The sequence below is a fragment of the Choloepus didactylus genome, chromosome 10 (genome assembly GCF_015220235.1).
Source record: "Choloepus didactylus isolate mChoDid1 chromosome 10, mChoDid1.pri, whole genome shotgun sequence".
In the NCBI taxonomy this organism is placed as follows: domain Eukaryota; kingdom Metazoa; phylum Chordata; class Mammalia; order Pilosa; family Megalonychidae; genus Choloepus; species Choloepus didactylus.
Genome location: NC_051316.1, coordinates 120261644 through 120287642, shown reverse-complemented (window position 1 = coordinate 120287642; position 25999 = coordinate 120261644). Strand labels below are relative to the sequence as shown.

General features: G+C 39.7%; 1 protein-coding gene across 1 annotated transcript; it reads left to right on the top strand.

Moving 5' to 3' along the window:
• The first annotated feature begins 6192 nt into the window (after nucleotides 1-6192).
• Nucleotides 6193-8401, top strand: LOC119545375 (E3 ubiquitin-protein ligase Topors-like). The gene is given in 2 exon segments (XM_037850849.1): nucleotides 6193-8244; nucleotides 8246-8401. Coding segments are annotated over 2 exon segments (2208 nt in total).
• The last annotated feature ends 17598 nt before the right edge of the window (nucleotides 8402-25999 follow it).

Below are 25999 nucleotides of genomic sequence, written 5' to 3'. Positions count from 1 at the left end.
TAGGTGGCTCCATATTGTCCTGCAGTTACAGGAATACCAGAAATGGCATCCATTTTTGTTCATAAAATCTCACAAAACACACGTTTTAAAACGTGATGCACTGTTTTGGGACTGCTTAATAAAACCCACTCAAAAGAACACCAAAATGCTTGTTTTACTGAACTGCTATTAGGTGCCAGGCACACAGCTTATTTAATCCTCAAAAATATCTCAGGGTGTAAATTGGTTTCAGAGAGGTTGAATAACCAAGGAAACACAATGATTAAAAGTAAAGGGAGCGTAACAGTAAGGAAAAAAAGATCATTTTCTTTTGAGTGATCTTCCAATTGTGTTGTCTTTATTAACTGGTATTTAGAAAAGGACAGGTAAAAGGCTTCTAAAAAATCACAACTTTTAATCATTTTGGGTCTGAAAATATGGGACACCAAGCAACCAAGATATTGATTACATCTGCCTTGTGTACATGCTTACAAGTGTTTTCACATCTTGCATTTAGAGAGAAAGTGACAATTTTCCGTTTAAGTCATTTAAATCTAAATATAAAGTTAGACTAGCAACTGTCTCTTTGGGAATCCATTTGGGGAAAGCTAGCCACCTAGCACTCCTGCTCTCTTCTGAGTCAGACCCCTTGTTAGAGTGTTGGCTCTACTTGGTCCATTAGAAAATTCAAGAGTTCTGATAACATGTAAATCATGGACTTGCATCTTTAAAGCCACTTGGGACACTGCAGGGAAATGGAAGATGCCAAGCTTCATGGAAATCTTGGAGCTGTCTCTCTTGCTTCTGGCCACAGCAGAACTTGCCCTATGTTCTAAATTCTGTCGCTAAGGGAAACAAAACAGAGTGATCCACTACAACCAAATTAACCCAGCAGCCAAGCTCAGATGAGTGTGGACACATCCGGATCTTCTCAGAGGTAAACTCACTAAGTAGTTAATCCATGTCATTTCTGCTTTTCAAGATGAAGATTTGGTTAGAGTATTTCCTCTTGGAAAGGATGTCTCAAAACTTCAAGAGAAAGGATGGAAGTCAAGTGACTGGCTTGGATATATGTACTTATAAAGTAATAATAAGCTAAAGTTACGTAAATTTGGAAGGATTTCTAGATGCAAACATTTATAATTTGGTGACTTGGTATTAGCAGGAACTGGATAAAAAATCATAAAATTATACTTGAAGAAACTGGAGGTAAAATGACTAGAAAAGTGGAAATTTGGGTGGCAGGCTGGCTCCTACCAGCTGTGAGGCTTGGTGTAAGAGTGCAAATGGAGGGCCCCTCACCTGTATTTTCTCTGCTTTCCTTTCCAGCTGGCTCCATGAGTAGCATCACGAACTTCTCTCTCCATGTACAAATTCCATCCACTCACCTCATGGCCATCTCTCAAGTCCTGGTTCTGTATATTCAGTCTGTGTGGTCTTCCCTTGAGGATGGGCCTCAAAGGAGACTGGCACAGGCTCTGGAAGGGCTGTTTCAGTAGGAAATTCAGGAGTCCTAGGAACCAGGAGCTTGGTCTATTGGGCAGTGGGGATTCCTGATGGCATGAACCCCTTGGCCCTAAGGACTCCTCCCCTATGGGAAGGGACAAACAGAAGAGGTTCTGGGGCTCTAAAGTGAAGAGACCAGGGCAGAGTCTGTAGTTGCCTGGGTTGGAGGGTGGCACATAGGAGAGGCTCCTACAAACAGGTGGAGGGGATTAGAGATGGCTGTGGAGAAGAGCAAGGAGTTAGACCCAGGTCACAGCTAGGGAGAATGTTTTTTTGCTTTGTTTTGTTTTTCCACAGGTGAAATCTAGTGTTTTTTTAAATGTATTTTTACTGAGATATATTCACACACCATACAATCCATCCAAAGTATACAAACACTGGTTCACAGTATCATCACATAGTTGTGCATTCATCATCATGATCATCCCCAGAATATTTGCATTACTCCAGAAAAAGAAATAAAAAGAAACAAGAAGACCCTAAACATCCCAGACCCCTTACCCCACTACCCCTTTATTGACCACTAGTCTTAAGCTCTACCCAATTTTAAGACTTACAATAGAGGAAGGTTAATTAAGACAGTGTAGTATGGTCAGAGATAGATATATAGATCAGTGGAACAGAACAAACCATCCAGAAGTAGATCCATACAAACACAGGCAAATGACTTTTTTTTTTTTTTTTTTTTTGCTATATTTATACAATCACTGTCAAAGATCAGGGCTACTGGATTACAGTTCAAGTACTTCAGGTATTTCCTTCTGGCTATTCTAAAAACCAGACACTAAAAAGAAATATCTATATAATGAGTCAGTAGTCACAGTCATTTGTTAAACCCTAATTTCTCAGTTAATCTCCTCCCTCTCATTTGATCATTCTCTCAATCTTCAGTGATTTCAGGACAATGACCATTTTTGCTTTTTCATGCTGGAAAGGGGTGTTGACCTTATGGGATAGAGGAAAGAAACTGGTTGATGTTCTTGGAGAGACTGGTACCTCTGGGTTTCAGTGTTTATCTGGCATAGGATCAATCTGGAGGCCTTAAGTTTCTGAAAAAATAAACTTACTAAGGAAAACTTTTATAGAAATTTAGATAGATCCTGGGGCACTGCTAAGGTTTTCAAGAATACTGTTGGTTGAGGCATCGCATACTGTGGTAGTTTGCAATATCTGGTTAAAGCTTGCATAAGAGTAACCTCCAGAATGACCCCCCAACTCTATCTGAAATCTCTTAGCCACTGAAATTTTATTTTCTTCCATTTCTTTTTCCCTTTTTGGTCAAGAAGGGATTCTCAATCCCACTATGCTAGGACCAGGCTCATCCCTGGGAGTCATGTCGCCCATTGCCAGAAAGACTTACACCTCTGAGAGTCATGTCCCACATGGGGGAAGGTAGTGAGTTTATTTGCAGAATTGGCTTAAAGAGAGAGGCCACATCTAAGCAACAAAAGGGGCTCTCTGGGGATGACTCTCAGGCCTAATTATAAGAAGGCCCAGCTTTGCTATTGGAAAAATAAGTTTCATAAGGGCAAGGCTCGTGGTTGTTTGGCTTATTAAATTGGGATTCCCTAATGCTTGACAGAATATCAGGAATTTCCCAGTTAGAGAAGTTTAATATTCCACATTTTCCCCCAGTCTCTCAAGGGGACTTTGCAAATATTTTATTTTCTGCCCAAAATACTCTACGTTGTATCCAGGTATCACATTAACCTCTACAGAATAAGATGATCTCATTCCCTATTCTAGGTTCCACATAATTATGTTGTTTAAATAAACTGACCAGACAGATTAAATTAGATAGTGTGCTAAAGGAAATTTAAATTTTGGACCAAATAAACCTCTCTTCCTTTGGTCTCACACAGAAGTTGAAGTTTAAAAGCACTGACAATATCATCCTTCACCCTGTATTCTGATTTACTTTAGTCCTAACCAGGTCCATTTCATTCATATCTCTAACTGAAGTCTGATCTCTTTCACAGCTTCTTTAACAGTTGCTGTATGGAGTAATGCTGACTTCCAGAGCTGCAGAACTCTAACCCTGAGTCTCAGGTGTCACACAGATATCCAGTGTTCCAGGGAACTACCAGGTTACACGCAAGGGGCTAATGTTTTGAAGTTACCTGATGAGAGACTTTTGATAGAGACAGGAAAGTCTTCTTTACCCTTAGACTAATAAGGAGTGAACAGTGAAAGGGAATGAGCAGTTTTAGAATAGATAATTCTTTGTCTGTAGAAGTGGCCAGAAACCCGATAACAACCTGACATGGGGGCTGCATAAGTTATTTTTGCAGTAGTTAGACATAGAGTAGATAAGAGTTTTGTGCACCGAGCTCCATGGGGCCTGTAGTGATTCAGTGGAGTCACATTTGAGAGTCACATTTGGGGTGGGGTAAACAGTACTGGGGAAGGAGGTAGACTGACATAGGACTGAGTTAGGTTTAACATGTTATACTTCTGTGCATACTTTTGTTAGAAGAGTTCTCTGCCTTCAAAATCTTGAAAACTGCCAGTTGAGATAGTCTCTGAGATTATTTCTAACACTAGGATTCTGTAAATTTTAGAAATTAGAAGATTGCACAGTTGAAAAAAAGCACCAAACAAAATGAAAAGTTGAGCTACCTGAAAAATATTTATCACTAAACTTTTAAGCCTTTTTGAAATCTAACTATAAGATGAATTTGCCATTCAAATTAAAATGAACATGCTCAAAATGTGTAGACTAAAATTTCAAGATGCATTCTAAAAACATGTAGCACATTATATATATTTTAGGAGATGTGATTTAATTTTTAATCTAGATTTTTAATTAGAAAAAATACACATTCATGGCTTAAAAATTAGACAGTATTGAGGGGATAAGTTGGAAGCTACCAATACCTATTTTCCTCTCACAACTAAATTCCACTATTCAAATTTGTTTTTAGCATTTCTTGCTTATCCGTTCAGAATTTTTCTATGCAAATACAAGCTTGTGTTGTGTCTATCTTTCTTGAATTAAAATTATAATTAAACATTAACTAATGCAAAAGAGAAGTGTAAGATTTAAGTGATGTATAAGGCTTAAATAATAACAATAAAGTAAATTCTTATGTATCTACCACCCAGGCTAAATACCTTTGAAAAACTCTGTGTGTCTCTTCCTGAAGGCATTTTTCTCCATTCATTGTTCATTCATTATTTCCCTTTTTTGACTTCTTTCTGTTTTATTTTTTATTGGCTTACATTGTTGATGGATTTTCCCTTTAATTCCATTTTTTCCTCCTTTCTACAAGTTTTGAAGTTATACAACCCATTTCTATTATTAGAGTGCTTACCACAGACATTTTAACTTGCATACTTAACTTTGTCTAAACTTAATAAATATCTTTACCTTTTTTCATAACAAGACTTTAGAATGTTTTGACTTCAATTACTACTCTTCCAACTTAAATGCTATTTTTTTTTAGTGTTAGAGTTTTAGTTTGTATTTCAACCCTGCAATATAGACATTTGTAATACTGTTTTATACACTGTTCTCTTAGATTGACCTAATTATTTACCATCTTTTGCTTACCATTTTGTCTTCCACCTCATATTTTCCTTCTGGAGTCTTTTTCCTCCTGGACTACATCTTTCATAAGTTCCTTTAGAAGGGGTGGTTGGTGTTTAACTTTATCAGATTTTAGTTTCTCTCAAAATGTCTTTATTTTGACCTAATTCTTGAAAGATAGCTTCATAGACCATGTAATTCCAGAATGAATGTTTGATTTACTCAGTACTTTAAAGACATTCAGCTATTTTCCGGCTTCCTTAATTACAACTGGAAAGTCACTTTGTCTTTGGTGTTTGACAATTTTGCTTTGATGTATTTTGATTTGGATTTCTTTTTAATTATCATATTTGCAATTCATTGCAATTCTGAAATGGAGTCCAGTTTTGTCTAGAAGGCCTCTGAGGGTTTCAGTTCTGATCATAATTGAAGCTCAAGATCATCAGATATGGGCAGATCTGACAAGTGTTAGATCTTTCTTCCCTCCCTGGATTTCTAATTAGTTTTATTTTATCCACTGAGGGCTTACTTATTTTTTGTCAATTTAGCAATGCATATACAAATATTATTTTTACTATTACAACCTGTATTAGTTTGTTACTCCTAGTGGGAAAATTGTTCAGTGTGTCTGGTTCACATTACTGCCAGATACTGATACTTACCTGCTATGATTTCATAATAGTCTTTCATACACCTGCAGTATATTTAGCAATCTTATCATATTATTATGTATAGATTTGCTTCATATTTTTGAATTCCCTAAAGAGGGACATTTAGGTTGTTTCTAGTTATTTGATATTACAAAAAACTAATCAACATATATATGGTGGCAAATTTTTGTATCTAGGTTTAATCTTTAGTGTTAGAATTGCCAGGTCAAAGGATACGATTCTTAAATGTTGATGTTTATTTCCAATTTGCTTTCCAGAGTTTTCAACAACGAATCTGAGAAAGAATAAGAAATGCCTTGTCTATGTTTGGTTTATTGAGCACGTTATTATTAATTTGAGGGAACAGTTTGCTTCTTACCTTTATTCTAGCATTTGTTCCATGGAGAGGCAACATATTACAGAAATATTCATGGACTGTCTTTAATAGATATTTTTCATTGCCAATGAGGAATTGATTTGAACCAATTTTTCTCACATATAACTGTGAAATATAAACTGTTCAGGGCAATGCTGTTAGATGGCTCATCTGACTGTGAGTGCCCTAACTGTTCGGAGGATACGCAGAGCAAATCTGATTGGAATCCCTGTTCCATTAAGAGTGGCAATGACTCCTTGTATTCAAGATCTAGAAGGAAATCCATGCTTTCTTCTCATATGCAGAGCTTTCCTTCTCAGTGTTGCTCCACCAGTGCTGAGGGTGATACGAAAGAAGAAATCTTCGTGTTTCCACAGTCAGAGGAGGAAAGCTATACGGAATCTTCTCAAAGCAACAGTCTCAGGCAGAGCCCCGAGGACATTATAAGGAAAACCAGACCCTTGGGGGAGCTGACTATCCAAGAGTTACTGAGACAGTTTGGAGATAGCAGGAAGTTCCACCCGAACTCCATGTCTGTGGGCCACTTTAAAGATCTGGTGGTTATGAAGTTCAGAAGAGCTCTGTATCATTCTGGAATTTGGGTGACACACGTCCAGGGCTACAGGATGGAAAAGCACTTTTCAGCTAATTATTTCAAGAGAAACCCGGGTTGCCTACGCCGGCTGGTCCCCTGGCTGAAACGGGAGCTGACAGCTGTTTATGGAGATTATGGCTACACGGTGAAGAATATCCTCGCTACCATTCTCCACCACATGACAGAACATGATCTGGACAGTGATTCCTTCATTCACTTCCTGGAACCTTATCTCCAACAGCACACCCACCATTTCCTGCATGAGTTCATCAGTTTTGTTCATTCGCCGTACGACATGGAGACCTACGACCAGCGAGCCATCTATCAATGCCCTGCTTCTTCCCCATGGGAAAAGAAGTCTGTGCCACCTGCTCCTGCTTTACCTTTGCCTGAGGACCAGGCTCTCCTGGTATCTCACCATGATACAAGGCAGGCTAACAACACCCAGAGTCACTGGAATAATGAGGAGAAGGCTCTGTCCGGCTTGAAACAGTTTCCAAACGGTAACTCTTCTTTGAAGAAATCTGACATCTCACCAGTTCATCATAAACTAGAAAGCAAAATGCATGCTTGTATCAAAGACAAACCAGAATCAGGCAGTCACAAAGGTACAATTTCCACTAAGTGGGCTGCACCAAGGGAAAGGGGCCCAGGCTTACTGAATAGCAAAAAACATGTTCAAGAGAGGAAGACAGAAGGGATAAAAGTGCTTCCTGATCATGTCCAGGATCTGGGAAAGAATGAAACAATTCCACGCCCCATCAGCACCCCGGCAATTTTTAATCAGGGGCCACCTAGGAAGGGCAGTCTAAAAGAAGGAAGGGTTTTAAGCCCCAACCAGCAGATCAATTTTCAGAAAAAAGAAGTAGGAAAAAAAAAACACTCAGATTCTTTACCAAAGATCTTTCAAAGAAGATTGCCCAGAGGAAGATCCTTGATCACCTGCAAATCCAGGAAGAGAGATCCCTCTTGGAGTTGCATTTCAGAAGTTGCCCTTTCTCCTAAGAGAGGCGGAGGGAAGCTGCACTCTTTCAGGAAGAGGAAGATGAAGTGCAGACAGTCTTCCCAGTTTGCAAAAGTTAGTTCATATCCCAGCCAAAGAAACAAACAAAGATCAAAGTCCAACACTCACAGATCCAATTCCTGGTTCACTGGACCAAGAAAGAGATCCACAAGCAGAGAATCGAGTAGTCCCTCTTTGAAAGGAAGCCTTAGAAGTGAATGTTTCACTCAGAATATGTGCTGTGGGCCCTCACAGGAAAAAAATGTGCATGACTACGAATCAAACCCTCGGAGGGCATCTTCAATGACAGTCCAATATCCGAGGCTTTCTTCAACTGCTGGAGAGACACCCAAGTGTCCTTCTAAAGGTGAAGGTGCTTCCCAGTCCAGAAACCACTGTAACAGTCCCACATGTCTACAGATTGAGAGACATATATTCCCAAATAAACAGGAGATGAATCAAAGAGTCACATTCCCTAGAGCCAGAAAATCTAGAGCAGTTGGGAAGAGAAAAAGCAAATACCAGTGTCCAGATAAACAAACCACAGAGGAAACCAGTAGTGAGGTGAGGGATCAGGATGACATAAAGCAGATGAGTAGTCTTTTGGAGTGTGTACCTTCCCGCAGGAGGCAAATACAAAAGAAACAGGAGAATTTATGCCCTCAGAAACATCACCGGGCCAAGAATGAACACAAAGGAGATGCAGAATCAGAAACACAGAGGGGCAAGTCATTTTGAAAGGCAAATCAGTCTACCCAACTAGCTACCCAGGATTCTTGAGAGTATGCATAAAATCTGAGAAAATTGCTAAAGAGACCCATCACATCCCTTGGGAACTGGAACTAAGAGCCTGTTCATTAAATTCAAGGTTCCATTAGGAAACAAATCCATATTATTAAATTAGCCATATATTTAAATATTATTTTTGGCTGCTTTTTTCTTAAAGAACTGAATTCTAAACTATTTTAACTTATTTTTCAGTTTCTAGGTTTAACTACAAAGATTGGCTGCCAAAAGTTCAAACATCACAAAGAGCATAGTAACAACAGGAGAGTATGTTTATTTAACACAAAGTATGTATGTTAAGTGTGTTACATAATGCAAGTGTTATTTTAAAAAATAATATAGATTAAGGTCTATTATGTTCCAGACCTAATGAATTTTCAGTCCCTGAAAAATAAGATGTGGTTACTGTCCTACGGTATAATCACTGCCTTCAAGGATTTCATGGTCTAGTTGTGAAAATAGATGTAAATACACAGGAGAAAATGAACATCTATGGGATTATGGACCCAGCTTTCTCTATCTCCCTCCCCTGATCCCAGCACTTCCACATGTCCTGACAACTGTGTATCCTCATTAGAAGCTGCCATGTTTTCTGATCACTGTTTCCTGACCCCCAGAAGCCTGGTCCACTATACCTAAGCCTGGCGAATCACAGTGTTTTGCCCCCTGGCCATAACTGATGAGTCCAGGGATTGCCCAGTCTTAGTACTTCCCTGGGATTTCTCAAACTGATTCTGAGAAAAAAGAGTCATTCTCTCTTCCTGGTGGCAGAAGGTGAAAGATTTAAAACCTGGATGCTATGAGGAGCAATATTTGCCATTTTGTGTTGAACACCAGTTTGAGGTCAGAGAGAAGAAAGCTAAGGAATAGAGAAAAGCAGAGATAAGGCAGGAGGGGAGGGTCTCAGAAGCACTGCAGGACCTGGATCTTCTAGAACTTGAGGTGTTTGCCTGCCCTTCATGCGCTTTTGTTTTTTAACTCTTCCTTGGGTTTTGTGAATGGATACATTTCCTCTATGCGGATCTTATTACTCGAAATTTCCAGTGACTTGCAGTCAAGTGGTTCACTGTGAATTGGCTCCATGGAAGTCTGTGGGGGAGTAGACAGGAAGCAACAACCCCCTGGGGAGGCTTCTGAAGGCTTCTTGGAGAAGTAACATCTGGTGTGGGTCTTGAAGGGTGAGTAGGAGTTTTCCAGGTGAATGAGTTGTAAGAAAGAAGAAGAAGTAACTTGAAATAAAGGAAGAAAAATAAAATTTCCCAGCATTCCCCATCCAGAATGGGGGGAAACTGTGAGAAATACACTAAGAAGGGGGCTGATGCCGGGTGGTTAACATGGATGGAGGCTGAGTGCTCTGAGTCCCCAGCAGTAACACAGCCCCTAAAAGGAACACAAAACTCAAAATTCAAGTTTATTATTTTTCAACATTTTGTTTCAATAACTCTTTTTTAAAACAATGGATAGATACATAGTCTTGCAGAAAACCTAGAAAATCTGTGTAACAGACATAAAGTTGTTCTGTTGCATTCAGTTGTAAACATTGTCGTGTTTCTTTTTTGCTTTAATCTACCTTTTCAAGTTAGATGAGCAGTCCGCTATCAGTCTTTGCATCCCTTCACTCAGTCGGAGGAAGTATAGCGAGTCTGTTTTCAGTCCTTATGGACACTTCCCATCACCGTGTTTGACCTCGTTCCTTTTCCTGCTCACGGCTGCTGGTCCTCCTGGGCCCGGGACTGGTATGGAGATGCTTCTCTGCTGACATAGTCTTGATCGCAGAAAGCTTCTTTCATGGTGATCGAGTCCTGTGTCCACCTCCACATGCATCTCTGCAGCCATCCCTTCAACTAAGGTTCTGCCACCACCAGGAAAATCCACTGGAGGGAGCACATGGATCCACCATTCCCAGAGTCCACCTGAAATGTCAAACTCCTTATCTATCAACATCTGTCCATGGTTGCGGGGCATGGTGGAGGTGGAAGTGTACTTAAAGAAACATCTTTCCTCCTGGTTCCCCTGGAGTAATGCCAGCATGATTCTTTGAAGAATCTTACATTCCAAAACCAAGGTTTCCCTTCCAAAACTAAACAGATTGACAAACAAACAAACAAATATGCTTTTAAAACCTTCCTAGGACAAGAGAATGAATGATTTCAAAGACAAAGCCTTTAATGTTTTAGTATGCACAAAATCTGAGAAAATCGTTTAAGACACCCATCACGTCCCTTGGGAACTGGAACTAAGATGGGAGTTGGGGTTGACAAAGAGATTAAGATTAAAATAACTTTCTGACTCTTTATAAGAACAAGTCACTGATCATCCTGCTATCCTACCATTCAGAATCAAATGTTTAATATAATTGAAATACATATGCATGTGTCTTGAGATGAGATGTATACACACACAAATCTACACATCATACACAACCCTCTAAAGCCGTGACTCAGGTGGCTTATTATTATATCTCAGTTCAACAGCTGAAGCTTAATTTACAATGAAATCAATTTCTTAAATGTTGTTCTTGAAACACTATGAAGGGGGATAAGTAAACCAGGGCAATATTTCATTAAATTGTTCATTTTCCTCTCTCCCACAAAGTTCTTTTACATGCATTGCAACTGCTTCCACAAGTCTCAAAACTCCCCCATATAACTCCTCCTTTTGTCTTGGTGCCCCAAGAGGAGATTCCCTGGGACTTGCAGGGCATCTAGGTCCATGCCTCCTGCTCCAGGAGGGCCACAGGAAGCCCAGAAGACTTTGTACCATATGTGATGAGATAGGGCTTTAAACTTTTTATGAATCTTTGGGATAAACCATTCCGCAAATATTTAAGTAAACACACACTACATGCCAAGATCTGCCATAGGTGTTGAGGACATAAAGTCAAATAAGACATTTATTCTCAAGCAGCTTATAACCTAACTTGTAATAAAAATTTCAGGAAATGCCAAATTTAGAGATGCCTTTTTACTGTGGCTCTATATTTCTTTGAATTTTTAATTGCAAATGGTCATAATGTCAGGACATAACATCAGGCCATCCAGAGAGAAACAGCCTGAAAAGGTTTCATTTTCCATTTTCCTTATGAAAAATGAAATGCAAAGAAATGCCTGGATATTATTTTGACTGCCCTTGACCTCTGCCCTAGACTTGGAATTTCGATTGTCCAAGTGGTGTAGGGTCCTTGAACTGGATGAGTTCCTTCTCAGGGTAGGTGAGAGGCTGACACCTATAGCCAATCTGGGCCAGTATGACCTGTAGACCCATTTTTATTATCTTTGTAAAGGCAGAAATTGTGGGCTAGTGGGTACATCCAACCACAGCTTTCCTTTCTCATTTGAGGGAAGCTCATTAGTGACATCCAATTCTAATGTTCTTATTTCATTTGCAATAGGAAGAATATTTTTATTAATCTTGCATAGCAAAATTAAAAAACAATATTTAGACAGAGGGAATGCTCACTGTGAATTTACAAATATTTCACTCACTTCAACTTTGCCAAGATGTGTATAATTGATCTTCTGAAAAGAGACACAAAGATCTTTGCAAAACCTTGAGTAACAACAATCAAAATATACCATTTACTTCTTAGCAAAGGGAAAAAATCATTATATCTGGAATGTTGGGGACCATCAGGTAACTGGACCACATGTCCCTCACAGCATTTGCTTATCTAACACCCTGAGATCACTGAGTGGGGCGGACTCTTGGCTGCATCAGGATCTAAGATGATATTTACAAGATTGGAAGCACGACTGAAACCTTTCATTGTAAGGAATGGGAATATATGGGAATATATGCAAAGTCCTGAAATTAGGAACAGGAAATCAGTTGTAGAAATTCAAGGAAAGGTAGTCACAATTTAGCAGCCTTTCACATCAAAAAGGAAAGTAAAACTGTTACTGTGGCCACAAGTATATATACTATGAGCCAATATTGTCATGTTCCTGGGAAAAGTCACCCCAATGTTAGGCTGCATTCAAAGATTTAGAGCATTTCTTTGGGTAGGAAAAACCAAAGTGGGCATCTAAATGTCTTTAAATACGAGTTAATGTTCTCCACTCTGGATAATTTGGAGGGTAACTCTGGCTTCATAAGGGGGAAGTTTCTTAATCAAAGAAAACCCATCCAATCAGAGTGGCTATATGGTTGAGAAAGAGGCCAATGGAGAGGGAAGTCACTGTCATCCTTGGAAGTTCATGCAAGGCTGGATCTCAATAATGTGGGAAGTTTGGATCATTTCTAAATTCCCATCTAACTCTAAGTTTCCAAGATTCATTTAAGAGTCACAGAAATATGCTAATGAACCCAAATATCAAACCTTTAACAGTACAACAACTTTTCTTGGATGGGAGAAAGAAAATTAATGATAATGTAGTAATAATAACTAATATTTATCAGAAATTTGCTATCTGTGCCAAAACTATACATAGGTACATATACATTAGTGCATATAGTAAGACTTATATGTACATATGTATGTGTGTGGATAGATGGATAGATAGATAGATAGATAGATAGATAGATAGATAGATAGGGATGAGGTATTACTTTAATCCACATTTTAGACATGAGGAAATTGAGGATCAATGATGTGATTACTTGCCCTAAGACACAAAGATAGTTAGTTGCAGGCTGGATTCACACTCAAGTGGCCCTAATTCAAATTCAATTGATCTTAAACCACAACTTGACACTGCTCACTTTTCTGTTGTTGCCTTTATCAGTCATCAACTATCTTTCATACCCTGTTGCTTTAGTTTCCTTGGCTGCTCAAGCAAATACCATGCAATGTGTTGGCTTAAACAATGGAAATTTGATGGTGTACAGTTTTAGGCCAGGAAAAAGCCCAAATCAAGGCAATATCAAGGCTTTGCTTTCTCCACAGACTGTAGCATTCTGGGGCTGGCTGCCAGTGATCCTTGGTCCTGGGCTCCTTTGTCACATGGCAATGCATATGGTGGCCTTTCTGGGTCTCTTCCTTCTCTGCCGGGCTCCATTGACTTTCAGCTTCTTGCTGTTGCTTTCTTTCCATCTGTTTGGGCCTCTGTCTGCTTATAAATGACTCCAAATATAGGATTATGACCCATCCTGATTGAATTGGGCCCCATCTTAACTGAATTAACCTTATCAAAAGGTCCTCCTTACAATGTGTTCACACTCACAGGAGTAGATTAAGTTTAAGAACATGTTTTTCTGGGGTAAATGCAGCCTCAAACCACCATACGACACACACACAAGCAGCATGTCCTTTCACCTTCAGAACAAATGACTAAGGTTGGTTTAATTATGCCCAAGTTATCAATGAGGAAAATGAGTTTCAAAGAGATTATATCCTAACAAGCAGCAGAGCTGAGAGCTAAACTGTAGGTCTAACTGCCCACGCTTTGTGTTTACATAGCTTATCATGCTTGACTAAGCTTTCAAAATCTAACTCAAATACACTTACCACCCTTAATCTCTTAGTCTTCTTGGCTATTGAGAGCACCTTTTCATTCAAAACCCAGAATATTACTATAATCATGCAGGATGGGGTGTGAAGGGTCACTTTTGTTTATTTATAAGGATAAAAACCAATTCTTCTTCCCCAAGTTCACCCTGAATTGTCCTTTGGATGCAAATGACTTCATCCTCACAGCCAGCTGGGAGGAGGCAGGTGACTGATTTTCCATACACACGCTTCAGTTCCCACAGTGTCCTTTATGACATGTGGGTCAGCTGAAGCCCAGAGGCCCAGGGCAGCTTTTCATCTCTGTCCTTGACTCTCTGGTGCCCACTGGGGTGACACGCCTTGAGGTACATTTCATCTGCCGAATGAGAGGCAGGTTAAGGGGAAATCAGGTGTCTGCAGATACCTGAGAGTCAGTAGTTCTCAGCTGGGAATATTAAAAACTGTTATTAATGTTTATATTTTTCTATTGTGCATACAATAGCAGGTGTGTGTTTATCAATTACCACAGCTACTCCTTAAGAAAGGCCTTCCATCAGTGCTCCCTGGAGCAATTAGAGCTTCCTGCTAACTGGTCTCCTTGCCTCTGTGTTTGCTCCAGATCATATCCACACTGCTATGACTATTCTAAGACACAAAGTTATTTGTGTACCTTCCCTCCTGAAAAGTCTGCATTGGTTTTCTGTTGCTTAAATGATAAGTACAAGTAGCTTATACTTGCATATAAGCATCCCTCTATCCTTTTGTCCTGAAAAACAAAACAGAAACACAGACACCCATAAATATAGATCATACACGAGGACCTACAACACACACCCCTACATCTGCATACATTGTTTCTTACCGATAGAATAGATTTGTCCTGACAAGTACATTCTGTGCACAACCCTTATTCCATTGTCTTCCATGTAGGAGATGCTCAACAGATGTATTCCCTCTAGGTAGTTTGGCAGTATTGAACTATATGACCTTTGATAAGTCACTTAATTTCTCTTCAATTCAGTTTTCACCTCAGTTAAATGAAATTGATAATCATGTTTTGAATCTCTGATTTGCTGTTTGCTGTTCTGTAAAATAACTCACTGCCTGTGATGGGTTTTAAATTGATTACTGGCCTGTGATATAATTTATACTCAGCAGCACTTTGCCAGAGAATCTCTAGCTTTCTGTCAATTTCCTTCAGTAGATTCAATGAATCTTTGATTTGATTTAATTCATTTAAATAGTCCCTTTAAAGTGACTATTGAACTACTAGAAATAGTGTACAGCTAAACACTGAGAGCAAATTTTATCACATTATGAAGTGACCCCAAGTACAATTTTAGAATTTTAGATCATTGTTTGGAGCTGCTGTCACGTGCAGTTCTGTCTCATTGACATATGGTTTATTAACCTGACTATAAAGTATCCAAACATTGGCAGCTTCAGCAGTGTCAGTAATGTTTAATTCTAAAGTCACTTATTGGGTTGATGGACACATTTTTAATATTAGCCTTTGTAGCAAACATGTATGTTGCAAAAATTCTTTTTTATATAAAAATAGTACACAAAACCACATGTTGAAATATGAAGATTCTGCATAAACACTTACCAGGAACTGAGGAAAATAAGGCACTACACTTTAACATAAATACAGAGTCTGGAAGTTAAAACAAGCAAGGAACAGATGCTACAGCTTAATGCTCATGTAAAGCAGCGATCAATCACTCCCCTACTTAGACCCTTAATGCTTTCCTAGTCTCTACCACAGCAGGGTCTTGGCTTGTCTTCAACGTGGTCTAAGGACCCATGATTCAGCCGCCCCAGCAAAATGTCAGTTCCTCAGTCAGGGCAGGTCATTGCTCATTTTCAAGCTGACTTCTTAGCTTGCAATGTTCTTTGCTCACTGATGCTTGGAGAATACTTACTCTCCATGCTCAATTCCAGGAACACCTTCTCTTTGAAGATTTACTTGATGTTTTTCCAACTGTCAAGCTGTTAGAAGTGAACAGCTTTGTGCCATCATACAAACTTCAAACTTCTATTGTAACACCAAAAATACTTGTTTTGCCCCTTTTAACTCACATTTCTGAGTCCACTCTCCTCTTTCCCCGGTCCCAAGAAAGAGAGCCCCTTGAGGCCAGGACCAGCCTGTCTCAGTGACAGTGCTCAGCGAATGCTGAATGGATGAACGGATGATGGGAGGTAGAGAACAAAGTTTTAGTTGTCAGTTGAGTGGGGTCATCCCCAGTAAGACTCATCAAGAGGAAACGGTGATTGAAGGAGGGTCCCATGAAATCCCGTGGGGTCCAATCCAGCCACTCCTCTGAATTAGAACCTAAAAGCCTGTGCCCAGGCAGGAAAAAGCCAGAGGAAATTCTAAAGGACACCCATGGTGAGACAATCACTTATGCGTTAATGCTAACATCTCTCAGAACTGTTTTAAAGTGATGATTGCTATTTGACAGAAATTCAATATCTCAGGTCCCAGCCTGATTCAGAATCTGCATTTGAATAGTATCCCCCAGTGACTGAGATAGAGAATATTTTGCAAAGCACTTTTCTAAAATAGCAGCTGTGGGACTGAACTCCAGCTAGAAATTATGATTTTACTCCAAATTTTAAAACAAAAGTCTGTTCTCATGTACTGGCCAACAGTGGCGACTATAATAAACTAAGATGGTTTTAGGTCAAACAACAAATTTAATTTGATGATGGCAATGGAAACAGAATCTAATTAATGAATTTAAGTAGTCGTTCCTTAATTATAACTACTGGAGTGAGTTCCTCCTTATAAATATATGCATTTACATTTGTTTACACACACTATATGCCTTTTTATTATCAGTATAAAAAATGGAAAACCCATTCCATACATGGAACATGCATTAATGCAAAGCCAGAGACAGACACATTGGTAGGGTTGTATGACGTCCATTATGATTGAATTCTGCTCAAACAAGGAAAGCTTCAGGAAACACAAATGTAACTTAACATTTCCAAAGTATTAAAGGAAGCAGTATAGCATAGTGGCCAAAGGCACAGATTCTAGAGCCCGACTGCCTGGCTTCAAATCCTTGCTCTATCCTTGGTAGCTGAGTGACCTTAAGGAAGTTATTTAAAAGCCCTGTTGTTCCATCTCCTTAAATATAACATGGCAATAATAAAAATAATACCAAACCCAAAGGGCTGTTATGAAAAGTTAATATATGTAAAATGCCGACAACAATGCCTGGCATTTAGTTGGTGCTATACAAATGCTTGCTATTATTCATTTTCATCATCATTATTATTAAAGGCTTGGCATATGAGAAAATGTAATTGGTCTGGACACAAGAACTGGCCCAACACAAGAGTTGATGATTCAGAGAAAAGAGGAGGGTAAGTGGGCAATTGTGATGTTATGAGCATGATCAGGGCTTAGAGCACAATCAGGAAATAGGAGACCTTCGGGAGGCTGGGCCTCCTTGGAACAGAGCAGCAGGGAAGGGGAGGAAACCATCAATCACCGACCAGCAGGGAGCAAGCCACAGTGCCAGCGGCCTTCAACTATAGTAGCTGGTTTCTCAACAGCTGCTGTAATACAGATAAGGTCTGTATTATGAATACATGTTACAGACGTGGACACTGGGATGCAGAGACACCAAGTGAATTTTTGAGAGAAAAAAAATTTAGATTTCATAGCTTGACTTAACACAGGTTTCATTAGAGTTTTAAATTCTACATTTCACATTACCTAGAATAAACCCATTTGTATATCTAGCCAGTGGGAAATGGGTTAATACTTTCCAACATGTCCTAAGCCCTTTTAGTGATGATGATGGTGGCTGCTAAGTCCTGTGCAATCCTTCCTGTGTGCCAACACTATTCTAAACGCATTGCTGGTGCACCTCTTTTAAGCTTACCAAGAACCCTGTGATGTGGGTTTAATATACTACATAGGAATTACTATATTACTAATACTCTATTAGTATATAATAATTGCTATATTACTATGTCCCTAATAATAATGATTACTATGGTCACTATTTTACAGATGAGGAAACTGATGCACAGAGGATTTAAAGAATTTGCCCCAGGTTATATGGGTACTAATGGCAGAGTGGGGCTTTGACTCCAAGCAGGATGAAATCAAGGCCCTTGTTCTTAAGTATCACAGTTTACTGTCTCCCTTTACAACAACAACAACAACAAGAAAATGTTGGAAGGGGACAATTCATTCATATTTTGAACCCCTACTGTGTATGAGAGCACTTGCTCCCACATTTAATCCTCACCACCATGATGTAAAGTGGGGAGCAGTTTTGATGTGAGACTTCAGAGAATTGGGGACTGAAGTTCAACATGGAATTTATGAATGGGAGAAACAGAAGCTCCTGAAAATAACCATGTTTCAGTTAAATCAGAAATTCAGAAACAAATGAAGCTCTTGATCAGGAGTCAACAAACTTTTTCTATATAGGACCCAACAGTATGTATTTTGGGCTTTGTGGGAAAACCATCTCTTGTGTAACTAGTCATATCTGTCATGGAAACCATGAAAACAGCCAAAGACAATACCTAAATGAATGCGTGTGGCTATGTGCCAACAAAACTTTATTTATAAAAACAGGTGGTGGGCCAGAGTTGGCCTGTGGGCCAGAGTTTTCAGACCCTTGCTCTTGATTTTCAGGTAATAAAAAGAATATAACCCTTTCCTTTTGTGGTACAATTCATGAGAAAGGAGGTACAGCATTATTTAAGATTTTGTGTTTTAAGAATTACAGTCACACTGATGAAATCTAGAAGGCTGTTGAACTGTAGAATATTAGAGCTACAAGAGTTTTTTTTTTTAAATTTTGGTACCATATAACATAAAAATTAACATTTTAATCATTTTTAAGTGTACAATTCAGTGGTAATAATTACTTTTACAGTGTTGTTGGACCATCACCACCTTCCACTACTAAAATTTTTTTGCCACCCAAAACAGAAACCCTATATCCAGTAAGAAAAAATTCCTTATTTTTCCCTTTCCTGAGCAAAACATTTTAAGGAATGTGGATACTTTTCTCTATGCCATACAATACTGGTAAATCATGAACCATTCCAGCCAGCAGTACAATCCTAGGGAGGATCTTAGAATTGCAAAAAAAAGCTAAAGATTATTTTCTGCAAAAATTAACTACCAAAGTGAGGTGCCAGATTGAGATCACAAATTATGTCCCTCAGTTTTCTCTTTTCTATTCTCATCCTACCACCAGGCGTTTTTACTATCTCCTTGATGAAAAATTATGGTCATCTCATTTTGAAAGATATATTGCATTCACATCTGGGGGTGGTTTAATCTTGATTAGTGCTTTCGGAAGGCTTGTCAGGTGGATTAGTGACTGGTCATGTATTTCAGAGCCCTGCTATTAAATCCACTGGGAATTAACATGTTAAATCCATAATCATGCTTTACTGCCTGTTTAATGCTGGGTTAACTGCAAAATGAAGTTGATTCATTTTTCACATGTTCACCAAAGTGAAGTCATATTATCCCCTTAACTAGCAATTAACCTTTATGGCTTTATTAACTGCTTTATCAAATTTAAATGAAATGTTTATTGGAAAGAGTTCATGGGAAGTGTAAACCACAATGGCGGTGTGGGCCTGGCAATGTCCTCTTTCCTGGAACTTCTCTATTAAAGAGGTCCACATGACAAGTAGTTCATTTTTTATCACAAGATACCTGTGCTTATAACTTAATAGGCAGTTGGTATAATAAAAGGAGCAATGGCTTCTGAGTCAGGCAGGCCTGGACTCAAATTCATATCTAATTGCTCACTAGTTGTATACTCTGGATAAGTTAGTTTCCTAATATCTCTGAGTCTCAAAGTATCTATGTCTATGTCTATGTCTATATCTGTATCTATCTCTGTATCTGCATCATATGAATAAAAATAAGTACCTAGAACTTGGGGAATAAAGGAAGTGAGTGAGTTAGTGGGGAAGATCTGAAAAGGGTCAATTTGCCAGAGGTGATTTTTATCAGAGTCTGATTTTGGTTGAGGCAGGAAGACAGTGGTGCAGTGCCCATGGAGAGAGAGAACCAGAAGCTACAGGATGGTTTCTGTCCCTAACTTCTTCCCACATTCCCCAACCCCATGCTTTAGTTGTGAGCCCCATAGAGAGAGGATACGTGGCCTTTACTGCTAATATCTTTTGTTGAGGGGCCCAGGACTGCCACACCCCAAATAGTCACTTTGTGCAAATTAGAAAAAGGTGCCCCTTGGGGGCAGAGACGGCCCTATGGGCACACATCTTAGCAGGCAGAGGGCAAAAACTCCCTTAGCCTCTCAGCACCTGCAGGTGGAGACCCTGATCCCTGGAGCATTAAATGGGGATTTGGCTGTCCAGCTAGACAGAATTCTCCCAGCCTGTCTTGTAAGAATGTGGACATCTAACATAGTTGCTGCTAATGAGAAGTATGCGCAAGTGTTGCCTGTGACTTCTGGTTGCCTCCTTATAGAAATCCTCTTCTCCTGAATATTCACTTTATTTTCCTCTGCCTGGGAAATGGCAGCAAAGAGAGTAGCTGCATTGGATTCAGAGATAGGAGCCACATTTTTGGAAAGGCAGAGCTAGCCCACCAACCTGGTTTTCTAAATGGCCCTTATGGAACAGAGACACCAACACCAGTCCTGGATCACTCATTTCTAAAATATCAATGAACAGAAATAAGCTTTTATCCTGCTGAAGCCACCCTGTGTTGGGGTCTTTGTGTTGTATCAGCCTAGCCTGCATTCTAACTAATATGGGACCTTAAGACCAGAGTTGAAGATGTTGATTTTATGAGGGACTCTGATGTCTGGTGATACAGGTAACCTTGCCTTGGGGCTCAGGTGAAAAGTGTTGATGAAGGACAGAAAGAAGCACATGGCAGCACTTTGGCACCTGTGTCGGTGCTCTAGAAAGCAGGAGCAGAGCAGCTATGGCAACTGCAATGCATGAGAGGGGGCGGCAGATGCCCAAGAAACACAGCCACGCAGGGGCACTGCGCTACCAAATTTGATTTATTTGTAGGCACACTGGAGACCTTCCTATGGACTCCCCATTACTCGTGGGTGGGAGGAATATTGCAGTGGCCAAGATTCTGTGTGAGCAGATGACGGCAAGAACAAACTCTGGATTATTATTGTTACTTTGACCCCACCTGTAATCGCCAGCTTGAATCAATCACATTCAATCAAGAAAATAGAAATCACTCTATGAATTTCAAATAAAGGGAATTTGTTTAGAAAGTATTTGAAGAGTTGAGGAAGAAAAAAGGAAACTGAGATATTACAGAGATTAGAAAATCCAGGAAGTTTCTAGATCAGTAAGGACATAAAAGAAGAGATGGTATTAAGAACTGCAGACAGTGGTGGTGACCAATCTATTACAACTGCTTCCCTTAGAAGCATCTGCACCTCTGGAGCCTGGAAATCCTGGCAGCCCTTGCCCGTGACCCATGGCTACTCCTTCCAGAAACTCCTATCCTGGAGTTTATAGCCTCCTGCACCTGCAGGAAGCAGGGAGCCCCTCACACAGATGCTGAGAAAGTAAGGTGGAATATGGTATTTTATGAAGGAGTTAGAGGTGAGAGGCTGGAGGCAGGGAAATCAGGTCTGAGGCGTGAGCTATCCCCACAGTCTCTAGAACAATGCTGAACCTCCAACTTGTAGATGGTGATCTAGAACTTGAATAACTATTCTGTTTCTTTAGCATCTGATATCAAGTTCTACCTTCCTTGTCAACCTGCAAATGTAGTTTCATGGCACATAAGCAACTCTTTAAGTTAATAATAGCATTCTGTACCTGACATAAACTCCCTTTGCTTCACATTTTGTAGATTTTTCATAGCATGAAGTTTGTTTCATAGCAAATTATGAAACACTGAATTATACATAAGCTTGAATGCTGAAGGAGTAATAGCAGCTTGTCAAAATTTCCCTTGCTCTCAGTTAAATTTAAATAAAATTTGGTGGCCTTCAGAGACAGATCCATCAGGCTTATCACTGAATAATTCTAACAAATGAGCAATAAACATAAAGAAATATCCCAAAATAAGCTAATATTTTTGTTGGAACATTGACACCTCTGTATTGCATTTTCAAATCTCTATGTCTATTTCTCAACTGGTCATTCTAGCTCACGTGTTGATGCTTGAGGTACACAAATTTTATCTCCACTCTGACCACAGACCCCTCTCTCCAATCTCCAGCTCATACAAACAACTATGGAATTCTGCTTGTAAGGATCACAATGAGTGTTTATCCATGTGTCAGAGCCAGCCCACAAGATCTGGTGACCCTATTGCTGTCTCCTCACTCAAATGATGGAGCCTCATTTGTCACGTTACTTCAAAGTGATGCCTTTTTGCACCTGATTGGTTTTCCTTGGGTCAATATTACTGACAAATGACTATCTCCTTCAATACCAACCAGTGACAACTTTTAATGTGTCTTTAGACATGAAAGAGATTAATTTTAACTCTCAGTGCACTTGCAATCCAGGAGAAGTCATGCCAAGGTGTATTTCTAAGTTTTTTTGTTTGTTTTTTGAATGTACAGCATATGCCAGGTAGGACATATTCAAACTGTGTAAGATAATGACAATAACTTCCATTTGCTGATGTTCTTTGAAAGCTTAGCACTGGGCAGAGCATTTTACACACATTATTTCAGTTCTCCCAACTATGATAAAAGGTAAGTATTTTCACGCCTATTTTATAAATGATGAGACAGAGGATTAGCAATTTCAACCAATTTCACAGAAACAGTGAGTGATAGAGCTGGGATTCAAACTTAGTTTCCAACACGTGTGCTAACTACCTGCCATAATCTTAGACAATATCTTTAGGGCATAAAACAGCCATATTATCATCACTGTCTCTCCCACATTTAAATGGACCTACCTTGCCTAACAAATGCACAATCAGTGGAGCATCAATCTCTACCTTTACAGATGAGCCTACATTTTGGCATTTTCCATGTCTCTCTAGCCTGACCCCATGGATCTCTTCCTCATATATGTGCATGTGCTCTAGACCCTTGACCCTGCAACAGTTGCTGGCAGCAGATCAGCCCTTGCTGGGAGAGGCATTGGGCAATGATGCTCCAAGGCCACCTGTCCACTTGTCCACTTCTGTGCCCTGGGGCCCCTCTTTCCCTTACTCTACCAATGTCAGGATTATCAGCTTTCATTCTTTGTCTCTATTATGCTGCTGTGACCTGCTTTACCCTACAGGGTGGGTCTCCCAGGCTTCCCCTCTTTCCATGCTACCCACAAACATAAACCACTGGGCCTTTTATTTGTGTGTCTTAGCTTTCAGTCATTATGAAAACCCAGGGAACAAAGGGTAAAAATAAACAAGAGGACAGAGACAGAAGTTTAAAAAGTTAATTATTTAATTATTGCCACTGACCCCATAATGTTTCATAATACTTCATGCTCCTGTATTGTTGGGAAGCACTCACCTTACAATATCTGATGATGCTCAGCCCTGCTTTAAGAGTTGAGGACTCACCACGGTCCACATGAGGAAGTCCAAACTCAGAGCTACAGCCCAGCAAAGTGTTCTCCACTGGCCTAACACCTGCTCCTGTCACCCTCATTTGCTGAGCTTGCACTCCAGCACCAGAACCCTGCAGCTCATGCTCCTTCATGCTTACCTTCTGTTCCCATTTACAAAAGCTGATGAAATGCAAAATACCAGAAATGGATTGGCTTTCATAAAGGGGGTTATTAGGTTACAAATGTACAGTTCTAAGGCCATAAAAGAATTAAGGAAGGCATCAAGAGGTAGATACCTTCTCTGAGGAAAAGACCGATGGTGTCCGGAACACGTCTGTCAGCTGGGGAGGCATGTGGCTGGCATCTGCGGGTCCTTTGCTCCCTGGTTGCATTGCTTTCAGCTTCTAACTCCAGTGGGTGTTTCCTTCAGCACCTGTGGGTTCTCACTTAGCTTCTCTGGAGCAAACTCTGGGCTTCATCTCTTATCTTAGCATCTCCAAATGTCTGGGTCTGTGCTGGTTCTGAGGCATTTTCTCTCTAAGCATCTCTGAGCTCTCTTCAAAATGTCTCTGCTTTTTTCCTGTCGTAGAGGATGCCAGTAAACTAATTAAGACTCACCTTGAATGGATGGGGCCACATCCACATGGAAATAATGTAATCACAAGGTCACATCTCCAAGGAAACTGTCTAATCAAAAGGCCACACACAATAAGTCTGCCCCACGAGTGGATTAAAAGAACATAGCTTTTTCTGGGGTACATAATAGATCCAAATCAGCACACCTCCTGCACACCTGCAATTGGCCCTCTCGGGAATGACCTCTTCCCTTCCCAGACCAAAGGAATACCACTGACCTTCAAAAATCAGCATCTCCCCTTGAGGAGCTGGTGGAGAATGCAGGGGTATTGGCCTGCCCCACCTCAGTGGTTGCTAATGTGCTCACAGACATAGGGGACTGGTGGATTGAAGGGCTGAGCCCTCTACCACAGGACTTGCCCTTGGGAAGACTGTTGCTGCAAAGGAGAGGCTAGGCCTCCCTGTAATTGGGCCTAAGAGCCTCCTCCTGAATGCCTCTTTGTTGCTCAGATGTGGCCCTTGCTCTCCAGCTAAGCCAACTTGGCAGGTGAAATCACTGCCCTCCCAGCTATGTGGGATCAGACACCCAAGGGAATGAATCTCCCTGGCAACGTGGAATATTACTCCTGGGAACGAATCTAGACCCAGCATCATAGGATGGAGAACACCTTCTTGACCAAAAGGGGGATGTGAGAGGAAATGAAATAAATTTCAGTGGCAGAGAGATTCTGAAAGGAGCCGAGAGGTCACTCTGGTGGGCACTCTTATGCACAATACAGACAACCCTGTTTAGGTTCTAATGAATTATAATTGCTAGCAGTAAATACCTGAAACTATCAAACTACAACCCAGAATCCATGAATCTTGAAGACGATTGTACAAAAATGTAGCTCATGACAATGTGACTGGGAAAGTCATAAGAACCACAGTCCTCTTTGTCTAGTTTATGGATGGATGAGTAGAAAAATGGGGGAAGGAAACAAACAAACAAACAAAGGCACTCAGTGTTCTTTTTTACTTTAATTGCTCTTTTTCACTTTAATTATCATTCTTGTTATTTTTGTGTGTGTGGTAACAAAGATGCCAGGGATTGATTTTGGTGATGGATGCACAACTATGTAATGGTACTGTGAACAATCGAATGTACGCTTTGTTTTGTATGATTGTATGGTATGTGAATATATCACAATAAAATGAATTAAAAAAAAAGAAGAACATCATTAACAAACTTACTGATCTACTAGCTACAAATGGACTTCGTGCCAACATACCCTCTTGGAGCATTCACAAAACTCCATGTTTTATGCCAGAAAGAATATCTCATCAAATTCCAAAATGCAGAAATCCCAGAGGCTGCATTCTCTGACTATAATGTAATAAAAATTGGAGTTACTGAGAAATGTAAGACAAAAAAAATCCCATCCACTTAGAAATTTAAAAAACAAAAACTAAGTCACAGCTGAAGAGGAAATGACAAATGTATGCTTCTTAGAGATGGGTGGCATCGAGATCATCACAGAGCACATCCTGCTGGATGGGATCAAGGGGACACACGTTTTACAGCCTTAAATGTGTTCATTAGATAAGAAGTATTAAAAATAAACCAAGCTGTCAAGTTAAGCTGGAAAAAAAGAATGCAGAATTTTTTATTTAAAAAAAAAAAGAAAGAAAGTAATTCCTTGCCCTTGTGGGCCTAAGACAGTAATTCTGAAAGTGTGATTCCTGAGCCAGCAGCATTGTGGCATTCTTTGATGGAGGATTTTTAATTTCAAGTTCAATTTTTTAATAAACATAGGGCTATTAACTTTTTCTATTTCTTCTTCTGTATTGTTTTGTTAAGTTTGTCTGTAGAATTCATTGGAATAAAGTTGTCCATAGTAATCCCTTATTATCCTTTTAATGTCTGTGAGATCCTGATACTGAAATTATCTATTCTCATTCTTGTTCAGTATAGATAGGGATTTATCAATTCTATTAAATTTTTCAGACAACAAAAACAAAAACAAAAAATAAAACAAAACAAAAAATCAGCATCTTCTTCCTTCCCCTTTGGAA